At 48.4% G+C, this 23,638-nt stretch overlaps 1 protein-coding gene across 2 annotated transcripts in view; it reads left to right on the forward strand.

Annotated features, from left to right (window-relative positions):
• Nucleotides 1-23,638, forward strand: part of HDAC11 (histone deacetylase 11) — an 810,750-nt gene that overhangs the window by 643,140 nt on the left and 143,972 nt on the right. For both annotated transcript variants that reach the window (XM_069643979.1, XM_069643981.1), the window contains one exon: nt 18,485-18,581. In XM_069643979.1, coding sequence (XP_069500080.1) covers nt 18,485-18,581 — 97 coding nt within the window. The remainder of the gene's footprint in view (nt 1-18,484; nt 18,582-23,638) is intronic.

The raw sequence follows: 23,638 nt of genomic DNA on the forward strand, positions 1-23,638 counted from the left end.
CAGAATGGTTACGCAAAAGGAAGATCCCATACCAATGGGGATTCCCAACATCAGTGAGATTCACATGGGAGGGGATCCTCCCGGTCAAGCCGGTCAAGTGGCACAGCGAGTAGAGCGCCCGCTTTGACACCCGTGCAGAGCCTGTTAACGCAGGTTCGAATCCCGGCGGGGCCAAACTCAGCCTTTCATCCTTCCGAGGTCGATAAATGAGCACCACACACCGTGGGTAATAATAAGCAGCGCTCAGATACCTGAGGGTTTGTAGCGCTATATAAAAGCCTAATTATTATTATTATATCCCAGAAGCAAATTCAGTCACTGAAAGAGGCAGACAAATTTATGGGCCGTAGGAGATCAGAGGAGAATTCTGAACCCAAAGATCCAAAGCAACCCCCCTAAGCAAGCCCTTGGGGGAAGAATGGTCAAAAGCCAATAGACGACGCAGACTCCGGGGTCCCCCTAAGAAAGATACCAACACGGGATGAGGATTTTCCAGTATCGCCAAAGACTACAGACTCTTTGGCCACAGGCAATTATTCCTCCTGAACTATAACGAGGCAACCCCTCAGGGAAAATTATTTACAACTATTCTAACAACGCGAGAGCACTGCCTAAGTGCCATCATACTACATCTCGGCGGCCCAGTTGGCCAACAGCAAGCGCATTGGTGCCACCAGTTTTCCCAGTGGCAGTAGGATGACGTTTCTCCTACCAGCTCATTACGGGGAGTGAGGAGGGGGAGAGAGGGGAATGGGTTTCGAAAGGACCAATCAAAAGTTTGGGACTCTAACTATCTCAAGCTTCATCCTATCGATCAACGCTACAGCATACAACAACAACAGCACGATATATTCAACACCGACATAGCTACACAACACACTTAACAATCTCACAGCTCCAGGTGAGGGACAAAGTACGATGCATATCCAACACAAAAGTACAAAAGTATCAGGTGATGACTGACACAAGCGAGATACGAATCCTCTCATGGAACGTCAAAGGCATTAACTCACCAAGAAAGCGCAGGTCCGTCGAACACAGACTGGGTCAATTGTCCGGGGACATTGTACTACTCCAAGAAACCCTCCTACTACAAGAAGATGAACACCTAATAATAAAATTTAACAGATGAGATCAAACTGGCTTCATCCCGGGAAGAGGGACTCACGACAACATCAGACGGACAATAAACATAATTGAAAGTGCCCACAAAATGAAGGTAGGAATGGCCATTATTTCATTAGATGCCCACAAAGCCTTTAATCAGGTGGATTGGGGGTACATTCAAGCGGTTCTTGAGCATTTCGGCTTTGGCCCATATTTCACCACATGGGTAATGGCTAACTATCAAGCTCCCACCACACAACTGCGGCTCAATGGCATTAGGTCGGGAAGTATACATATATCCAGGGGCACTAGGCAGGGATGCCCACTCTCACCCTTATTTTTGCCCTATCTATGGAGCCTTTTGCTGCTAGGATTAGGGAAAACAATAGAATAAAAGGGCTAACCGTGGGAGACCAAGAATATAAAATTGCATTATATGCAGACGATTTGTTAATTACAGCATCAAACTTGGCAACGTCCCTAGAAGCACTATGGGAAGAAATCAAAGACTTTGGTGACCTATCAGGGTTTAGGGTGCACCTGGCCAAGTCCTCAGCCTTAGCCATTAACATCTCCATGCAGGAAAGAGAGACTTTAGCCCCCTAACACCAATCCAATGGGTGATAGGAGCAATCGAATACCTCGGGGTGCACATCACAAACGACCCACTGCGCTTGTACTCAAGCAACATCCCGCAACTAAACAGCGACCTTCAAAACGATCTTAAAAGGCGGAAACAGCATGAAATCTTGTGGTTCGGGCGAATAACCGACATTAAATGAATATAATCCCCAGATGGCTGTACCACTGCACAGCACTACCAATCCCTATCCCAGGCCCGGCTCTAAAGGCCCTACAAAAGAAAATACAAGAATTTGTCTGGGGGGTCCCCGTGCCGTGGCCGAATCGGCAAGTGCATTATGATGAGGGGGAAAGCTCAGGGAGGGCTGGGAGTACCCGATCTGGCCAGATACACACTAGCCGCCCAACTATCACATGCATTCTCCTGGGTACAAGAGGAAGATCCCCCGAAATGGACACAAATCGAAGAGGCCTGGTCCCTGATCACGCCCTCTAACCTGCCACACTTACCAAACATAAAGCCACATGCACATAGCGGTCCCCTCCCATCTACGATTGCAACAGTCTGATGCTGGAAAACTGCAGCCCGTAAATGGGGCTTCCGTGGATATCTGGGTCATCTAAGCCCCATTTGGAATAATCCCGAATTTTCGTCAGGAATGTCCCCGTCCTGCTTTCAGGCCTGGATATAGGGTGGGCTGGGAAAAACTAGCGAGTTTCTAGAAGAAGGAGCCCTCATCTTGTTTGAGAGATGCAAAACATAATTCGGGGTTGGGGAGCGTGAGAGATTCCGCTATGCCCAAATCAGGCACTGGATGTCCCATAGGGTAACTCGAGAAAAATGGTCCAGAGAGCTAACAGCGTTGGAGCTTTCGTTGACAACACCAACCAGAAGAGGTAGGACCTCAACCATCTATCGCCTACTAGACAGAGCAGACCCTGGAAAAAAAGAAAGCTACATGCTGGAGTGGGAAAAGGATCTGGGGCGAGAAATTGAGGTGGAAGAGTGGGGGAAAATATGGGCGAGATTCCACAAAAGCTCTCAATGCATTACGAATAGGGAAGGGGGATATAAACTCTGTTATAGGTACTATGTCACCCCAGCTCAAATCCATAAAGCCAACCCGAAGATCCCTGGAACCTGCTGGCGAGGGTGCCCGGTCCCTGGCTCATTATTCCATATGGTATGGACATGCCCGAAGGTGGAGGCATACTGGAGAGAAATATTAAAACACGTCAAAGAAATCTCCGGTCTCTCAATACCTTGGGACCCGGGAATCATTTTGCTGGGCGAAACAGGAGATGGTGCATTTCCAATCTCCGGTCAAATCCCCCGTCTGTGCACGCACCTTCTCCTGGCAGCAAAAATCACAATGGCCCGACTGTGTAAAAACGAAAACGGCCCTTCCGTAGCTCTATGGTGGTCCAAATGTTGGGACATAGCAGTGGCCGAAAAAATCACCGCAATACGAACGGGCTCCCTGAACAGAACCATGAACATATGGGACCCATTCATGGACTAAGCAGCTACATTCCCAGCCCTCACCAAGAGACCTCCACTCACCAGATGGCTTCAATGCACCCCACTTTATTAAACACCAAACCCCAGGCAAAGCACCTCAGGAACAGGACTCGTATCCGCTCACCAATGGAACGGATCACGGACAATGGACACAAGAGTACTGACAGTCCCCTCACCCATCAAACGCCGTGAGAGACACCATACTGTGATGCAACCAACAATTAATGCATTGTTGTGTATGTTGTACTGATCTGTAAAACCCAATAAAATGTTGTTGTGAAAAAAAATAATAATAAAGTTCCGATCTTCTTCCAGCTCTCGGCTTAGACTCAGCTTCCCCTTCCCCAAGTTCAGAATAGTTCCACAAAGGCCTCAGGGTTCCCTCCACCAAGAGTTCAACACAGTTCACAAATTCCCGGGATTCCCTTCCCCAAAGGTTCTCCACAATTCACTAAGTCTCTGGTTTCTCTTCTCTGGGAGTTTACTCTCGTTCACAACATCTCAGGGTTCCCCTCCCCAAGAGTGCAAATCTTTCAACTTGAAAAGAAAGGAAGAAGAAAAATAAACCAATACCAATTCAAACCTTCTTGGTCATCCAGGCTTTTCCTTGGCGAGAGTATCAGGGGTTCCCTTCCCCAACAGTTCGACTCTTCCAACTTTCAAAACCATTATAATTTCCAATCTTCCAACTTTCAAAAACAATACCAGTTCACCCAAGCTTTTCAATAGTTCAAACGGAGGCCTCTTCTTATTCATGTATAATTCATTTCAGCAACCATTGCCAAACCCAAACCTTGTGAATCTAAAAATATGTACTATGGAAACAAAATAAGATCACACCAGACACAGCGATTAGATATTGAACGAAAAACAGTTTATTATGCATTATGGATGGCAGCAGGGAAAGTCACTAGCAAGCCAAGCTTCCAGCACTCGGCACTAGCAATGAGAGCCCAAGCAAATGAGCAATTAGCCACTCTATCAATGAGAGCTCCCTCGCTCCCCCTCTACTGAACAGAAATCCACTGTTATACATAGCGGCATTGACGTACATTACATGCATAGAATCATTCCATGGAAACGGCATGCTTCTACCTACGTGCATACATTGTTATAGCATGAACTGTGCTGGACATATTCTGAGAAAACAAAGCATATTGCGTATGTTTTCGTACAAGACATTCTAACTCTGCCGTAACCGAAAACATGGGTTATGTTATCTTGCAGTCAAGGCTATGTCTCTGCTAAGGGTATAGCTAGTTGTCTGCCAAGAGACACTCTCTTCTAATAACATCTTGTGAAGCTGCGCCTCGGCTGGTGCCGCGGCGTGTAGCCGGCCCACACGAGTCGGGAGGCGCTGCCATGTCCGCCCTTTCCCTTGCGGCAAGGGAAGGGAAACCCGCTGCGGGTAGCCGCGGCTAAAACCGCTACTGCCAGCCACGGCAAGGCCGCCGGAGGAACCGCTGTGAACAGCCGCGGTGGGGCCGTAATGTACTCACCTGATCACCCCGGTCCGGGGGAGGGGGAGCAGTGCCCACGACGGCACCGAGATGCGGGAGAACAGCGCCCGGCTCGCCGCCCCGTGCTCCTCCTGACGGTGCCAGAGCTGCGCATTGCTGGGGAGGGACGCCCAGCATCCGGATGCGTCCCTATATGGCGCGGCCACAACCGCATGGCCAACGCAACCGCCCACCACCACAAGGGGAACGGGAATGGTGACACCCCGGGACGGCAACCCTTAAGAGGGGCGGGACCACGTCCCAGGAACCAATGAGAAGGGGGTTAACCCAGACCCTCAGTGATTGGAGGGGGCCTGAAACCTCCAGGTGTGTTAAAAGCGCGCCAAACAAGACTAATGGGTTGCTCTCATTCCACAGGACACGGAGAAGAGAGAGGAGAGAGAACCAGAGTGGTGGGCCTATCCGGACACCGGCTCGAGATAGGACCAAGCCAGGACTAACGCTGTTGTACTACGGGAGGCCAAGACACCGGTGAAGCTAACCGGGAGGACTTGATAGTTATTCTTTCAGCATTTGCTGCCCTTAACCAGTGAATAAATATTATTTCAGCATTTGCCTGTCTCCGACTATAATTCCACACTTCACACTGGCGACGAAGGTGGGATTTTAGACAGCGCTATGGAGGCTTTGATAAAGACCCTGTCTGAGGGCCAACAACAATTGCAACAGATGGTACAACTGCAGTCACAACAAGCAGCTGCGGATCGGCAAGCCTTTCATCAAGCCATCCAGCTGCAGGGCACTATACTGACCACTGCACAGGACAAACAGCATGAGACCATGTCCCATCTCACGGATGCAGTGGCCAGTACTAGAAATCAACCACTGGTGCCCTCGGCCCTCCTGCAAAAGTATAGGGACGGAGAGGATCCTGCTTTCTTCTTTACTAGTTTTGAACGCATAGCCAGAAACGCACAGTGGCCTCCGGACCGGTGGGGTCAGTATGTCACCCCCCTACTGTCTGGGGTGATGCAGGGCGCCTACCAGGCCGTAAACCCCAACACGCCATACGGAGAGATCAAGGCGGCAGTACTAGACCGCTTAGGCCTGGACGATGAGGCATACCGGATCCAGCTGAGGGAAACCAGGCTTAGGGCCGGGGAGAGTCCACGCCAGCTATACTATAGGATAAAGGACCTAGCCGAGAAGTGGTTGCTGGCTCCAACCCCCGCTAACCAACCCCTGATTGATAAAATTATTCTGGAACAATTTGTCGAAGCCCTGCCCGGGCAGATGCAGAAATGGGTCAGGCAGCACCATCGGCCCACCCTAACCGAGGCTGTGGATATTGCATCAGCATACCAGAAGGCAGGCCACTTCCGACTACCACCTACAGGGGTATCAGCCCGCATCGCCATCCCGATATCCGACCTCCATGTGATTAGGGGTAACCGAGCCCTACCCATAAGATGGAGACCCTCCGATGAGAACAACAGGAGACCCGAGGACAAGAGACCAGGAAGCGAGGAGAAGGCCCCATCACCGACCCCTGGTTATAAACAACCGCAGTGCTATGAGTGCAACGAGTGGGGCCACATAGCCCGGTTTTGTCCCAGGAGAAGAACGGTTGAACCCATGGACATCGGCTACCTGAACCCAATAGACGAGGACGGCATCCCAGGACCATATGTGGTGGACATTCGTGTCGACGGCAGACCATCACGTGCACTTTTGGACAGCGGCAGCAGGCAGACCGCCATATCACCAACCGTGAGTAACACTCCCTGCTTATCTAACGTAACCGTACCTATCCGATGCATTCACGGGGACACCAAGTGTTACCCGATGAAGGATATAGTGATTGACTTAAATGAAACCTCCTCTCACTTGAGGGTTGCCGTCCTACCTTGTCTCCCGACCCCGGTGGTAATTGGGACCGACCTCCCCAGTTTCGATCAGACATTAAAGGATATAAGGGAAGGGCAATCCCCGCCCAATTCCGATGTTGCAGGGACGGACCCCGTTTCCCGGGAACCCCCACCTGGGCGAAAGAGGCGGACCCGGATGGCATGGTATCAGGCCAGTTATATGACCCAGCCTATCGACTGGAAGCTCGAAGGTAACGAAGACACCATAAGGGGGGAGACCCTAACCGACCCCACCCTACGAGTGGCCAGGGAAAGGGCCGCCCGGGAAGGGGAACCCAACCTAGCCAGAGGCCCAGGGTTTCTACTGCGACATGGTCTCCTATACCGAAGGTATAAGGGTGACGACGGCGCCATCAAGGAACAACTGGTGCTACCGAAGAGCCACCGTCTTATAGTGCTACAACTGGCCCACAACCATCCCTGTGGGGGTCACATGGCCTCTCTTAAAACCCAACAAAACCTACTAAAGAGGTTTTACTGGCCTGGCATTTATGGGGAGGTCACCCAACATTGCAAGAACTGCCCCACCTGCCAATTGACTAGCGGGGTTCTACCCGCAAGGGCACCGCTACAGAAAATGCCCCTCATTTCAATCCCATTCCAGAGGATCGGCATGGACATAGTGGGACCCCTGGAACCAGCCAGCCGCGGCTATAGATACTTACTGGTCGTAGTCGACTACGCCACTAGGTACCCAGAGGCCTTTCCCCTAAAGGGAACGTCGGCCCGGGTATTGTGCGACCAGCTAATTCCCTTCTTTGCCCGAGTGGGGATACCCTCCGAGATAATCACCGACCAGGGTACTAATTTCATGTCAACCCTCCTAAAACAAGTATGTGGACAGTTCCAGATCAACCAGTTGAGAACCTCAGTATATCATCCCCAAACTGATGGGCTGGTAGAACGTTATAACCAAACAATCAAGAAAATGCTAAGAAGAGTGACGGGACGAGCCGGGAAAAACTGGGATCGGGTGATCCCCCTGGTGTTAATGGTGTTAAGAGACACCCCCCAGTCGTCCACCGGTTTCTCTCCCTTCGAGCTCTTGTTTGGGAGACAACCTCGAACGATACTAGACCTGGTTAAAGAGGAATGGTAATCCACAGAAGAAGTGTCTTTAACCGAGTATACGGAGGAGTTAAAGGAACACCTAACCGCACTACGTACACTGGCCCAAGACAACCTTGGACATGCCCAAACTACTCAAGAAAGGAATTACAACAAGGGGAGCCGAATGAGAACCTTCAGCCCAGGGGACCAGGTATTGGTACTCCTGCCTACCAGCACCAACAAACTATTGGCTAGATGGAGAGGGCCATACAAGATCACTGATGTACTAAGCCCAGTAACCTACCGGGTACACCAACCTGATCGTACCACCCCAGAGAGGGTCTATCACATCAACCTTCTAAAAAAATGGAACGAGCCTCTTCTGGGTGCCTTTGTGTGTATCGAGGAAGCCAAACCGGACGAGATCCTGAACACCATTCCTGATACGCTGGATTCAGTCAATTGGGGAGACGCCCTAACCCTCGAAATGAAGACGGACATCAGGAACAGGCTGTCCCCTTATGCTGACGCCTTTTCCGCCTTACCTGGACGAACCAATGTTCTTGAGCATATAATCAAAACAGATCCCGGACCACCTGTGAGGCTTAGACCGTACCGGATACCCGAAGCCAGGCGAAACATCATCATATCCGAGGTGGATGAGATGTTAAGGATGGATATCATCGAGCCTTCTGTCAGCGTTTGGTCGTCCCCCATAGTACTCGTCCCTAAGCCGGATGGCTCGGTCCGTTTCTGTATGGACTACAATTGAACGCGGTGTCCCGATACAAAGCCTATCTAATGCCTCGGATGGACGAATTCCTGGAGGGCCTTGGAGCAGCCAGTTTCTTAAGTACTCTAGACTTAACCAAGGGCTATTGGCAAATATCCCTTCGCTCCCAGGACAGGGAGAAAACTGCCTTTTCCACCCCACAAGGCTTATATCAGTATAAAGTCCTGCCCTTTGGCCTCCACGGGGCCCCCGCCACGTTCCAGAAACTGATGGACATCATACTGAGACCGCATGCTGGATACGCTGCTGCCTACCTGGACGACATTGTGGTATATAGCCAATCCTGGGGATCGCATCTGAACCACCTAGAACTAGTAGTGGCTGATTTACAGAGGGCAGGACTACATATCAACCCCAGGAAGACTACGATGGGAGTACCAAATATCTGGGCCACATAGTGGGTGGGGGAGTGCTGAAACCACAGTTGTCCAAAACACAGGCTATCCATGATATACCGACTCCCACCAACAGGAAACAAATACGAGCGTTCCTGGGGTTGATCGGGTATTACCGAAGATTTAGCCCTGACTTCTCCTCGATAGCTGCTCCCTTGACAGACGCGTTGAGGCTCAAGGGGAATCCCAACCTGACCAACGACCCGAGTGCCCTGAACGCCATAGCATACCTAAAGCGAAGGATCATGTTCAACCCGGTCCTCTGCTGCCCGGACTTCCAGAAACATTTCTTTTTACAAACGGACGCCTCAAACCAGGGCCTGGGAACTGTGTTATCGCAGATGAATGGGGAGGACCTGCAGCCGGTGTGCTTCATCAGCCGGAAATTGTTGCCCCATGAGGCGGCTTACTCAACCATTGAGAAGGAGTGTTTGGCCATCAAGTGGGCCGTTGACTCGCTCCGGTACTATCTGTTGGGTCGCCGGTTCACTATGTACACCGACCATGCCCCCCTCGAGTGGCTGGCTCAACATAAGGACACGAACCAGAGGGTACTCCGCTGGTTTCTCTCCCTTCAGCCTTTCGACTTCGTCACGTTGCACAGGCCTGCCAGCTTTCAGCTGGTGGCTGACTATCTGCCTAGGTGTTCACCCTGGCCCGAACGGCCTGGGATTGGGGTGGGGATGTGTGAAGCTGCGCCTCGGCTGGTGCCGCGGCGTGTAGCCGGCACGCACGAGTCGGGAGGCGCTGCCATGTCCGCCCTTTCCCTTGCGGCAAGGGAAGGGAAACCCGCTGCGGGTTTTCCACACTTCACACATCTATTCAGTGTTTAGCTGCATTCAGCATTTATCATGAAAACATTTCTTTTCCCTCTCAGCAAAAGCCTGATTCAATATGGACAAAAAGCAGATCACATCTAGCAATCAGAAACAAATTTGTGCTATACATAATAACAAGTACACATTATATTATATCGTTCTGCATGGCTCCCAGCAAATGTTGATCCATGATAGCTCAGAACAAACTATACTGCTGAACAGAGTTTACACCAATGGATGAATTGATTAGCTTATGCTAACCTAAGAAAATATGGAGATTGACAACCTCTTCACATTTGCTTTCCTTGACTCTTCCCAAGTGGGATCTTTCAATCTAGGCGCAGTTATTGGGCCACACGGTTCACCCATCACAGGTCATGCAACCGCACTGGATTGTTGCAAAACATAAACTTCTTTAGCTTTGGTTTCCTTGCCCTTTTCAAGTAGGGGTCCCTCGGTCTAGGCGCAGTGGTCGCACCACACAGACCACCCATTCCAGATCAAGCAACCGATACCCTTGTGCACTTCAGTAGGCTTTCTGTACTCCTCTGGCTTTTGCCAGCACAGGTTTGCTCTCTCTCTCTTAACTTGTAGTTCCTTGATTTCTTTTATATTCGACCAGTGCTCAGTTTCACATCTCATAGCTCTCGTAGCAATCTTTTACTTGGCTATTACTTGTGGCTTCAACTTTCAGTTCATATCCTTCATGATATCTTTCTGGCTTTGCCAATACTTGTGTTTCACACCTCTCATTCTGTGGTAATCCCCATTAGTACCACCTTGCTTCTGTTTCCTTCATAAATGTTCATTACTTTCTTGTTTTATACAGTATCCAAATATACGCTTTCAGTCACTTTGTTATTCAATGGTAAATTTTTCAACTTTCTAAAGCAGTGGTAATAGCTTGCAGTTTGTTCAGTATTCAAATATACTGGATTTGGCCTTCGACCATTCTTAGAGCAGTTCTTAGCTTGCTCAGCATTCATGCATACTCATTTCCAGTCCCTGGAGCGCCCCAATATGAGATATTCCCTGCGTGTCACTCACTGGTATGGTGTGGCGGCTCCTCCGGGTTTCCTGGCTTCGCTTCCCAGCTTTGCTTTTCCGCCTTGCTTTCGCGGGAGCTAACACAAGCAGCATTCGCCGTCCTGGAATGTTGTAGCACTTAGCTCCGCTCTTCCACAGTGGAAGCTACTGAGAGCACCACTCGCCCTCCTGGACAATTGCAACGATTGGGAGGCTTTGGTGCTTCACAGCTTCTGCTGTGAACACCGGACATGGAGGACAGCAGGGTCTCCGCTCCACCAGGACGCATCCTTCTCACCAGGCCGTTTCTCCCCTTAAGCTGGGCAGTGACCCTTTTTATACCCCTGGGACTTGTCAAATGATTGCAGGTCTGAGTCTTTAACTTTGATTTCCTGACCATGATAACACCTATTAGCTGGGCATGCCTGGCTATTATAAATTAACTCCTCCAAGGCCCTTTTCCTTGTCTCAGTATCAAAGTGGTGTTTAGGGAAGTTTTAATGAATGGAAGCGTGCATACCTACTAGGTTTTTTTTTCTCATTTTGGTATTGATCTGATATGTGTCTGTATTAACAAGAGGAGGCTGATATGTGTTGATCCTGACCAAATGAGGATGTGTCCTCTTAGTTGGTCTTTTCATCGCCCCAGTATAAAAATGGCATGTCGGAGGGCCATTTGAAAAGGAAGAAAAGGGAAAAGGTTGACAGTAACCTACAAAGGCTGTTTGGACAGAAGGTTCATCATGAAAAGGGAATGGGGGATATCATGTCTCACCCAAGGACGTCCTATCCCCGTTCCCCAAGATCCCTCCACTCGGGTGATCCTCCCTCACATATCTACCCCCAGGGTCAGGGTCCAAAAGCTGTGGCCTTTCCCTGGCCACCTGAGCAGAGAATGCCGGGGAGAAAGAAGTGAGGACGCTCTCAGGTTCCTCATACTGCTCTCAGGACCCTTCTTGTGATAGTGATAGATCTGGGAAAACTGTTGTTGCAGATCCACAAACATCCCATTCAATTCTGCAGCTTAGACATACCTTCAATTTTGGAAGACCCAGGGAGAATTAGTAACCCCTTGTCTAATGACTACACTTTTTATTCCTGTGCCTATGGTATACACTCACGGATTCGCTCTTTTAATTTTGCATAACTCCCTAAATATGGTGTTTGATGCAAGAATAGGTGAGATGGTGTCTCAAAAGAAACGCCCATGTATCGCTAGTCTTGGACCCCCCACCCCGTTAGAGTTCTACTGGCTATAAAGCCCGGAAAATGTATACAAGCATATTTCCAGATGTTGGATTTGTGAAGTTAATATAGGAAGCTATCCGACTCTTAATTATTGAGAATGAATATTCAGTAGAGGATCACTTTAGTTTTTGGGCTGTACTTAAGGTGAAAAGTTAGGCTTTTTTATTATTAGCTATTGTGTGGGGTCAGTGATGCGAGATGGACAGCTGCTTGGAGTTTTCTCAAAGTAAGACATTGGGCCTCATTACGAGTTATGCCGGTAAGGGAAAAATGATGCCGGTATGTAAATACCGGCATCATTTAACGTTCCGTAGCATTCTGACCCGCAAACCCGGTATGAACGGCACCGTTATTTACGGTGCCGCTAATAGCGGCATAGGCGCGTACACGCGACTCTTCAGGTAGTAAATACCGGGATGCCGTTAATAGGGGGCAATCACAACCCACGCAAACATGCAAATACCGGCATTGCGAACACGGTAACAACGGGCTGCATGATGCCGGAAAAACAGGCATCACGGACCACCCGCAAACAGCAACCAAGATACAAGGCAGCTGCCACAGGTGCACACAATCCCCACAGGTGGAGTCAAAGGAGGCTGCGCCAGTATGAACTGAGCACACCCACACACCACAACCCCCCCCCCACAGGTGTAGGCAATGCAGAGTGGGCCAGTACAAAAGGAGCACACCTACACACCACACCCCTTCCTACACCAAAATGCTACCACTAGCATTTGCAATCATGGCGCAGGAGGACATGCCTATACTGCTACAGCAACAACAACAACAACAGCAGCAAGAACAGGCAGCACAGAGGAGACGCAGGAGGAGAAGGAGGGTGAGACAGGCCCAGCAATTACCACCAGCGCAGCCACCAGCGCCTCGTAGGCAGTCACCAATCCCTCGCACCAGACCCAGCCCATTCAACCTAACCCCTGAGCAGATCCACACCCTGTACCGGTTGGACCGTGACACCATCACCACCATAGTGGACATGATACAGAACGACATTGCCAGCCACATACAAATACGCACTGCCATCCCCCCACTACTGAAGGTGGTGTCTGTGCTACACTTCCTGGCCACAGGCACCTACCAACACACAGTGGGCCAGCTGCATGGCATTTCACAACCACTATTCTCACGCATGCTGAACCAAGTGCTGGATGCCCTCCTGAAGCACGCAAGCACCCACATATCCCTACCACGGACTGGCCAGGAGATAGCCGAAACCAAAGTAGGCTTCCATGCACTGGCAGGCATGCCCAATTGTGTCGGTGCCATCGACTGCACCCATGTGGAATTGGTAGTCCCCCATGCCATAGAGGCGGTGTACCGCAATCGCAAGCAATACCACTCCATCAATGTGCAAATGGTATGTGACTCCAGCAAGATCATCACCCATTGCTGCGCCCGATTTCCTGGATCCACACATGATGCCATGGTACTGCGCAACTCCACGCTACCCCGTCACATGGAGCGACATGCTGGACCACGTGCCTGGCTGCTCAGTGAGTTGCACAACATGGCCATGCTGTGGGGTACTCATGTGTGCAGATGCAGAAGGGGGGGGTAGTACACCTGGGTGGGAAAGGGGGGGGGATAGTTTACCTGGGTGGGAAATGGGGGGGGGGATAGTTTACCAGGGTGGGAAAGGGGGGGGGAATAGTCTACCAGGGTGGGAAAGGGGGGGTTAAAAGTACACCTGGGTGGCAATAGACAGTGAGTGGAGAATGAATGCAGAGCTAAACACTCCTCACCTGACACAGCCAAACTGAAAATGACACATCACTGGGCCACATATCACAAATAATGCAAATGGATGACAACAAGTAAGAGGCACAACCAGGGCACCCTGGTGATGGCAAGCAATGCATGACTGAATAGGATGGCAACTGTGCCAATGCGGCCAGTGTGACCATGCATAGCAAAGAGTATACAGCATGAATTGGAGGCTAAACATTGTCGCACTGCCACAGCACATCTGCCTCAGCATGCATGCTTACACCCTGCATCATCTATTCAACCCCATCCAGTGTTCCACACCTCTTTGCAGAATACATTCCATATAGGTGACTATTTGGTACACGTACAGGCGCATGTGCATGCTCACACCTAATAGCTGCTGCCATGACCGTGCTCCCTGAAGGTGTCAGTTCAGAGTGACACACACCTATTTGTATCTGCTTGCAGGTGATGGAGGATATCCCTTGAGGCCGTGGCTACTTACCCCTGTGCGGAACCCGCAGAACAGCCATGAAGAGGAGTACAATCGTGTGCACACTCGTACCTGTGTTGTGATTGAGCAGACCTTTGGCCTGTTGAAGGCGCGGTTCCGCTGCCTAAGCAGGTCTGGTGGGGCACTCCTATATAGGCCTGAGAAGGTGGCAAAGATCACCATAGCCTGTGTCATGCTGCACAACATGTGCATCCGAAGGAATGTACCACTGCCACCTGACATTGACATGCATGGCCCGGGTGAGGATGAAGGGGATGGAGACGGAGGCGAAGGAGCCCCCCTGCCAGTACGTGATGCACGGGACGGCCATGCTGTACGCCAAGCACTAATTGACGAATAATTTTAAGACACAGGGACCATGAATGACTTTTGTCAGTCAGACACTGGGCCAATGTGAACATGCACAAAGGGAATGTTGTAATTTGGACACTGGACACTGAACACCGTAACACATTAAATGGATGCACACCAAAAATAACAATGTCCAGCCAGGGATTGTTCTCCAGAAAACTTGTGTATTATATGAAAGTGCAAAACTGTGCCCACTCCCCCCTCTCATAATCCCCCAACAAACTCCCTCACCCACCCCACAGATACCAAATGTCCCCATGTGCGCAACAAACAGTGTTGCCTTCACCAATGTTACTCCTCACATTTTTTCCATTTTTCAGAAAGTCACTTTTTGGCGACTTTTGGGTCTGGGGGTTCCATGGCCATGCGCCGTGCGCTCCTGCGCGTTAAGCGCACAGGGCTTGATTGAACAGAGGTGGAAGGTGTTGACGTGGTGGATGTGTCAATTGTCAATCCCCTTGCAGACCCATGGTGTGGCTGCTGCACTTGCCTGATGTTGGCTAGTAGGGCCTCGGTCAGTGACCCCATGCACTGCCTGAATGCAGACGTGGACGCCTCCACGGCAGCTGTATTTGCAGCAATGGCCGTGGCTATGGCCTTCATGGCCTCATTACCGGCAACAACCTATTGCTGCATAATCTGCAGCATCTCGTCTTGGCGGGCCTCCACCCTTGACAGACGGACCCTTGGCAGGGTGGTGGAAGGCTGGGTGGTGGCAGGCACCTGCGTGGGGCCCTCGTCCTGGGCACTGTCGTCCGCGAAAATGCCGATGTCCGAATCTCCTAGGTCGGAGTCATGGAGACATGGGTCATCCAGGCTCTCTGTCTCCGCAGGGGTGGAGGGGGTGCCAATGGGTGTTGGGCTGGGCGATCCCAAAGATTCTTCGGCCTCTTCGACCACCTCTGTGGACACGACGTCCGTGGTGGCCGGTACAGCTGGCACTATCGCAGCAGGTGCACCCTGCAGAGATGATGCCTTGTGTGGCACACTGGGAGTGGTCGCAAGCAATTCTTTGGAGGAGGGGGTTGCAGTGGCCCTGGTCCCCTTGCGTGCACTGGATGTGCTTGCCCCCTGTCCTGGGTTCCACCTTCCTCATCGGTGTCTGGGGGATAGAAGAGATGCAGGTCATCAGTGAGATTGCCAAATGGCAGCTGTGATTTGTTGCAGTGTAATATCTTGATACATTCAGGCATGATTTCATTTCTGTTGTGTGGCATTTGGTGTACTGAGGGGACATGTTGGCAATGATTGCATGGCTGGTGGCAATGGATTGTCTAGGTGCGGGGGGGGACATGGGCATGGATGGGTCATGTTGCAACTCTGTTGGGTTTACATATTTCACGCAGCATGCGTGTGGTGCAGGAGGTGGCAATCAGTATTCTGTTGGTGAGTTGACAGATCAGAAACGAAACTGATACTGATTTTTTCTTTACCGAGGATTCCCAGCCTGACGACGGGGAATATTCATGAGCATGTGAATCCATGCCAGACCCATGCTGGAGAACAGTTACAGGTAAGTAACTTGTTCCTTGTTCCTTTATGATAATGCTCCCATCTCTATTGAACAAATAAAGTCCACACTGCCCCGCATTTGACTACCAGAATTGAAGAGGGGCCAACAGGTGAACAATGAGCGAGTAGGGTAACATTTGGTTGAGTCAGGTAGAGTATATCTTTGGGTTTGACTGATGTGATTCTTCATACTCAGCTTGTAGGGTGGAATATGCTGGGCATGAAGAAACATTTCATTGTCCTCTGGTTCTGCAGGCTTTCAGCCCTCCTTTCCTTCATTAATGTCCTTCCCAGTAATTTCAGTACATAAAGGTGTTTCATCACCGCGTCTGAGTTCTTTAGGAGTTTCAGGCTTCAGGATTTCCTCAACCGTTCTTCTGATATTGTTCTCGTTGTTGGCTTTCTGGGGTCCTGTACTGCAACACTCTGGCACATACTCTGGCAAGCAGGGAGCTCAGTAGGCGTAGCCGGTAGGAAGCGCTAAAGCGCTCTTGAGATTGGCCCCCACCTGCTGCTTCTCTGCTTGCCTCTCTGATGGACTCACCGATCCATTTGCGTTGTTCCTTCCACAGTTTAATCCTACCTAGGTCCAACTGGCCCTCTGGAACCTTCCTGTCCTTGCTGGCTATGAGACGGGTAGCCTCCTTCTTTATCACTTTATGTTCTTCCCTCATCCTTTTCTGTTATTACCACATCCTCCTTGGCAGTTGCATCCTCCTGGCTACCACCTGAGCCCCTTCATGCTACCACTTCCACTCCTTCTATATCACCTTTGCAAATTGATTTCCACCTCCATCTCCTCGATCACTTTTGCCCCCTACTTTTATCCACTGCTCTGCACCACTTTTGTTCCCTGATGTTATCACATCCTCCAGAATCCTTGGTCTCAACACCTACTCCTGTCACCCTCCCCTCTTGATGTTGCCACCTCCTCCTGCACCCATGGTCTTGCCACCACCCCCTCCTTCAATCCTGTAACTTTCACCACCTCATTATGCTCTCAACTGATGCCACCTCTAACATCCCCCTCTCTCCAGGCTCTGCTAAACTCCCTCTGTTCTCCAGTCACCTCCAAACTCGAGCATTCTAATCCTCCAACCCACATTGGCTTACTAGAGTCTCAGCTTTTTGTAGTGTTCGTCCTCCTCCACCTCGGTTGGGTTTTTAATTAGTTTTTACACCTGGGTCTGGCGATTGGGATAGTATTGGCATTGGTTGTTTCTCCTAGGAGCACCTTGCCTCACTTTGGGCATAAGCAGCATGGATAAAGCCTTCATTTGCCCCATCAGTCATCTTTAGATGTATTCTCCACTTAAGGAACCCTCTCTAGTGTTGCATGTACAAGACCCTACTCGACTGTTCCGTTAGTGTCTGAATTGCATGCTAGATAATCTTTTGGTAAAATTTCAAAGCTCTCTGAATGTGAGTGTTTCGACATGCTATTTATTTTTGCCATTTGCACCTTGCTTATGTAATATCTTTTGCTGGGAGACAATGGATTGGCAACTTTAGAGAACTACAACCTTGAAAAGTTTGAGTGTCCCAGAACTTGCAACCTGGTATCCACCGTGGGTCTTCGAGTCACCTAGTGAATCTTGTCATGGCTCTGAAATTACTCCTCTGATACTGATGGTTGAATTGAAACTATATCAGGACAATATTACTAGTGACGGGTGAATAAAACTAGTTTTGGATAAAGTGAAGTGTGCTTCTCTTCCAAGGTTTGTGTCTGCCTAGAGAGAGCCTAAGGCTCCATCGGCGAGTCCAAGCTACCTGGACTGTCCTGCCCCAGATTACAGGGGGCAGGAGAGGGTCAAATTCACCAATACTGTCCCACACTGGTGCACTTTGATTGCCCCCTACCTGGTGATGGGTACCAGGCGAGGGTGCTTTGCGGATCCTCTTTATACTGCTGCCAAGCCCAACATCCACTATCTCTGGTGTTACCGGGCCTCATGAGTAACCCTTTTGGCAGTTCCTAGAACTTGATAGCAAATTTAATCACCATACATAAAGATGGCAGCAGGTAAAACGATGCAGTAGAATTGGTACAGCCAATCTCTAGGGTAATCAAGGCGAGACTGACTTATGGATGGAACTAAGTTGCGAAACAGATACCCAGACAAAAGCAAGTCATACTTCAGCTTTAATACCACCCCCCTAGTTTCTTTTCACAAGCAGACAAGAGTTGCAAAAACTGGTCACTTTACCTTACAAAATAACTCATTAATGTGGACCTGACAAGTACCATATCTTTATGCAGGTATCCAGGGATTTTAACGAGATAATTTACAGAGAGGTATGTTATAACGAAACTAAATTATCTTAAACTTTGGTGTCTTTCTGTACCTTTTCTTATCACACACGAGAATACCCCAGGTGAGACACAATGATTTGAATATGTGAAGCTGTTTTATTCAACAAGTCCATCAGTTGTTATTCTATTTTAGGGTAATGGCCACGAAAGAGATTTCTTGGATGACAACAGAGTATACATTATGGATGTTTACAATAGATACATTTATCCAGGTGATGGTTTTGCCAAAAGTAAGTACATCCTTCCCTTCCACTGTTTCTACTTGTTTGTGAGGTAATAACCTAAACTGCATAGTATGAGTACATTTGAATGCTGTTTTTGCACAACCATTGTGACTAAAGTGCAGTGGCTAATGTGAAAAAATGTTGTCTACATGATATGATCAAAAAGACTTCTAGAATTCTGCACTTTTACATGTAAAATCAGCTCCGAATATGTGTCCACAAGTTAGGAAGTAAGGTTAATGTACTTTATGGGCTTTTGAAGTGCAAAGAGAGGGCCAAAATGTACATTATTATAACGAATTGTGTGTGAATTTCATAGTCCTTTAAGTTCTAAGGCCCTTTGTACTAAAGGAAAGTCTAGCTCATTAATGTGCTTTGTTCAAAAATATGTAATTTAAGAGTAAGCAAAGATCAGGCGCGTATGTATTTTTGCAAGATCTCATCTGGCTGAAACACTTGAGATGTCGGTGTTAATGATGTAACTTGAATGTCTATTATGCAGTGACATAAATGGAGAACTTCACCTTTCTTTGCAGAAGAAAAGGTATACATCTTCAGCAGGCAACTAACTTTTATTTGTAGTCAGCTGAAATTATTGTGTTCCAGGAGGCCAGTGTACATTGTTCAAAGGTGTGCATACAAGTCTCACATTGCAAGGGTCCAAATGCTGTGGCCAGGTAAAAGCTAGACCCTGTAGCTATTTTGCTTTCTCTTCTCTGAAAAGAAAATTGAAGATAAACAAGATGTAAGCAGTGACTGATATCTTATGTGGGGACATGGGGGAGAATACCCAAAGGTTAAAATCACTAAACGAATATAGCTGGAAACCCGAGAAGAGTTTTGGAGATAAATGTATTATGAATTTGTAATTAATTGCTTAAGAACATTGTGTTTCGAACAGAAGATAATTGCAACAGGTTGTCCATTTGGTCAAGCTCTCAGTTTCTGAATGATTAACCATTAAAGAGGAATAAAGTAATGGATGGTACAAATACTTTGTGATCAGGCGTCGACTGGGAACCAAAAGAGGCCCTGGAAATTATTTTCAAAATGGCCCCATGTTACACATTGTCAGCAAGCCCAACCCTTTTTCTATGAGAACATGTGAAAATAAAATTGGTCACCACACAAGAGGCCCATGATGCAGAGGCCTACCAGGAAATATTCAGAGTTCCTTATAGGCCAGTCCACCCTGCTTGTGATGTAGGGATTTTATGTGAGCATAAAAAGGGGAAAGCAGCATATACAATACAGGGTACGTGTGGACAATGTACATTCAAACAATTACAGTAACAGCTAAGGTTAGTGATCTGGTAGGAGCAATTCTCATGCATATCCTAGGGGCACACTTGAAAGATAGAATCATTTTTAAGGCACTCTTGAACCATGGTACTTTGAGGGTGCGATTGAAGTACTGAACTAGTAATAGGAGGCCAATGGGGTGAAAGAGTGTAAGCGGGAGGCAGCGTAATGAAAACCGGAAATGGGAATGTAAAGTTGGGATTACAGAGTACAAGGGGGAATAGCAGGGTATTGTGTCAGCCGTACGAGGGGTGTGTTATACAACCCCATGAATAGATTTAAAGTCTAAAGAGAAGTAATTTGAAAAGTCTGTTATTTTACTTAAAAGCCATCCTGCTTACTGCTGTTGAGTAGAAGTAGATAAGGATCCTGGGAGTTTGTGCAGGGTGCAGGTGACAGTTCGGTTTGTTAATAGGGCCAATAAATAGAGGGTGTGATAAAGTCACATTTTGAAGGTTTTCCTCAAACTCAAATGGGAGCAGGCAAGGGTTACAAGGGGGTCTTTTGGAGGGTCTCTGAGAAGTGATGCCAGTGGAACGGCAGTTTACACCATTTAGCGGAAGATGAGGAGTGTTGCTGCCTCGGACCTGTGTTTCTGGTGTGAGATGAAAATGTCAGGAGTCTTAGAATGGGAATGACGGTGAGAACACTGCTGGTTAGCAAACGTCAGGTGCAAAGAAGTATTTAGCTCAAACTATGCACATTGTGGCAAGTGGGAGGCTTGAAAATCAGCACGCAGACATGCTTTCACTGCTATTATCTCTTAGAGCAGATGAGCTGCTTGCAAACCCGGCCACAACATAACAAAACTCACCACAGGATCTCAGAGAAGAAAGACCACTAGCCCGCCAGTCACATGCAACCCTGAAAGCAAGGAAAGTGTGTCACTGGCAGAGAAAGGGGCCTGTACCACATAACCGCTGTTAGGAAAGATTTTCATTTCATGTGTAATTTTCCCTCCAGTTGTGTACCCCCCAACTTTTTGCTGTTGTTAAACACCATAGTCTGACTTTGCCAGAGGAGCATTCCCTTTTCCTTCCCTTTTCTAGGTTATGGACCCATGTTGTGCTTTAACCCTGTAGGCCCCTTGGTTTTGTATAGATGTATTTTAGTAGGATTGTGTTGGTTTAAAAGTGTTACTGTTAATAACTATTGTGTTGAAACTCAAAGGCCTTCAATATATGGATTTGTATTTTTTTTTAATATATATATATATATCTATATCTAAATAATCGGACTAGGTGTGATTTGTGAGTGTCATTTACTCTGTGTGCTCATTGAGGTCTTTCAGTCACTCTCACCCCTCCTGAGACCTAGTCTTGACTGCCGCCAATGCTACCTTGATTGGTCTGGCTTGTCCAGAAGGTTACCCTGTTAGAAGAAACTAGGCTGACCCTCTGAACATCTGCCCACCAGGTCAGAGTTCAGAAATCCATTTTAACACCTGCACAGGAGCAAAGTTAGTTCTGCCTGACCCCAAGATGGGTACAAGCTTTCTTAAAACTTCTGCCCACCATTTTCAAAGCAATGAAGTTATTAATTGGCACAGCAGTGAAGGGAGCCCACAGTACAGGATGAATAATGAAAGGAGGTGATGCATCTCTAGGGAAGTGGAATCTGAACGCCCTACCAATCCTACAACTTGGGATATTTAGAGGACGTCCCAAATAATCACAGATCTCACTGTGGCATGCAGGGCTCTATCACAGACTCAATGGAGGCAGAAGAAGCTGCTTAGCTGTATGGAGTTAGGATAATGTACCAGAAACACTGTGTGTTTGCAGAAGGGGCTGCTAGAGGCAGATGGAGAAGTGGTTTGAGGAAGAGGTTGAGTAACCTAGCTCAGTTGGTCTTTTTGCAAGTGAATAACCTTGCCCAGGGCTTGCTTGAGGCTATAGCCCATACCCTGATGGAAGGCAAAGTCCAACAGATCTGAAAAGGTGTTTTCTAGCCTGCTGGGGGTAGTTGACCCACACTTTGGTGGAAATCAAAGAGCACCAGAGAAAACCAAGGAGAAAGCAATTCGGCAGTCTGCTGAGGGACACATACCCCAGACTCGGAAAGTTGAGGATTATAGCCCCCCCAGGTATTCTGCTTGGGGCTATAATCCAGAGCTGTCAAAAGCCAAAGAACACTGAGAAGTAGGAGCATGACCCAGATGCTAGCAAGAATCGCAGATTAAGGGATGGGAGAAGCATGACTTACCTTTATGGGCTACAGCACAGATCCTAGTGGTAGCTCTTAGACTATTAGAGTTGGGAAAAAGAAAAGCTTTGATACCCTGCTGGAGCCCGACCTTGGCAGGTGGTTGAAATTTGAGAAAACAAGAAGCGCCGCTGATGGGCAGATGGGCAAGCCCAGAAGGTGGAGGGCTGGGGATCACAATGACTGAAGTTTGAAGGATATTGAAATCCTACCCAAAGAGTCCATTAGGGCAAGAGGTATCCTGCTCCAGAAAGGTGGTGTTGAGATTGCAGATACAGATACTACTCATCTTATGGACCAAAGAAGAAGGCCAAGAAATCATTGTGCTGGTGCTGTTTAAATACGCCCCACTGTGTGGTAACAAAGGGACACTCGGGGTGTGACGCACCTGATATTATGTTTGATAGAGCAGACATTTTGACATTTTCTGCTCATGACATTAGGTCATCTTAGATTAGATCCTTGCACCAAGTTAATGTACTCCATTTTGACACTGTTATTCATAGATTCTTCCTCTTGTGTTTTAAATAAGTACCATGTCCAACATGTAGGCGTTTCATGTACCTATATCCTCAAATGGCAAACCTTGGTGAAGCACAACTTCAAGTGAAACATTTAAATATCTTTCCTTGGTGTATCCTGATGGGTCTTGTAAGGAACTCATGGTGGCAACAGTAAAGACAGACACAAGTGATCACATTTCAAGGGTGGTTATTGAACTTTATAATGGGTGAGCTAAACACCTAATCTAAACCTAAATCTAAGATGAGCCCAAATAATAATAAGGCAGTCCTAGTGGCGTCTTGTCAAATAAAAAGGGCGTATACTAAAAAAAACGATTGCCAATCCTTACTGCTAAATTACAAAAACAGTGTGGGATGATGTTCGCCAAAAAAGAAAGAAGTGTTCACAAAATGATAATTCAGGATGGTAAGGCTGGGACTCCCTTCCCCACGTTTGAAGCACGGGACAAGGCGGGACTCTTGAGCAGAGCACACTCCTTAACCTGGTCAGCACGAGGTTCACAGTTCAGTTCAGTTCAACGATATCAAAAACCTTCAGAGGCTAAGTCTCCTTCTTGCAAAAGTCTCTTGTCTTAGAAGGCCTGTGGTGTTTCACAAAGACAAACAAACAAAAGTTCTCTTGGTGATCTTGCACCGTGGGCAATTGTTCTTTGCCCCCGGATCTCCCTCCGCCGGGCTCAGATCCTACTGGGCTTGAGGCCAAGGACAAGTCTCACAGTCCTCTTCTGGATGAGTTGCAGAGAGAGGGCGGAGAGGAGAAGCAGGCAGATTTAGAAAGAGGCTGTTGCAGTAGTCCAGCCTAGAGAGAACTAGAGCTCTGGAAACAGTGAGCTTCTGGGGGAAGGAGAGGAAGGGAAGAATACCTCTGAGGAGGTGCAGCTGGTAGTGTGACTTCTTAGAGATGTCAGAAATGTGAGGAGAGAAGGAAAGTGTGTAGTCGAAGATGACCCCAAGGTTTTTAGCCTCACAGGTGGGAGCAGGAAGAGGCCAAGAGAGGCCGGCCAGAGAGCGACAGGAAAGGAGGGAGCAGGT

Source organism: Ambystoma mexicanum, chromosome 2p (genome assembly GCF_040938575.1).
Source record: "Ambystoma mexicanum isolate Mex_15411 chromosome 2p, UKY_AmexF1_1, whole genome shotgun sequence".
In the NCBI taxonomy this organism is placed as follows: domain Eukaryota; kingdom Metazoa; phylum Chordata; class Amphibia; order Caudata; family Ambystomatidae; genus Ambystoma; species Ambystoma mexicanum.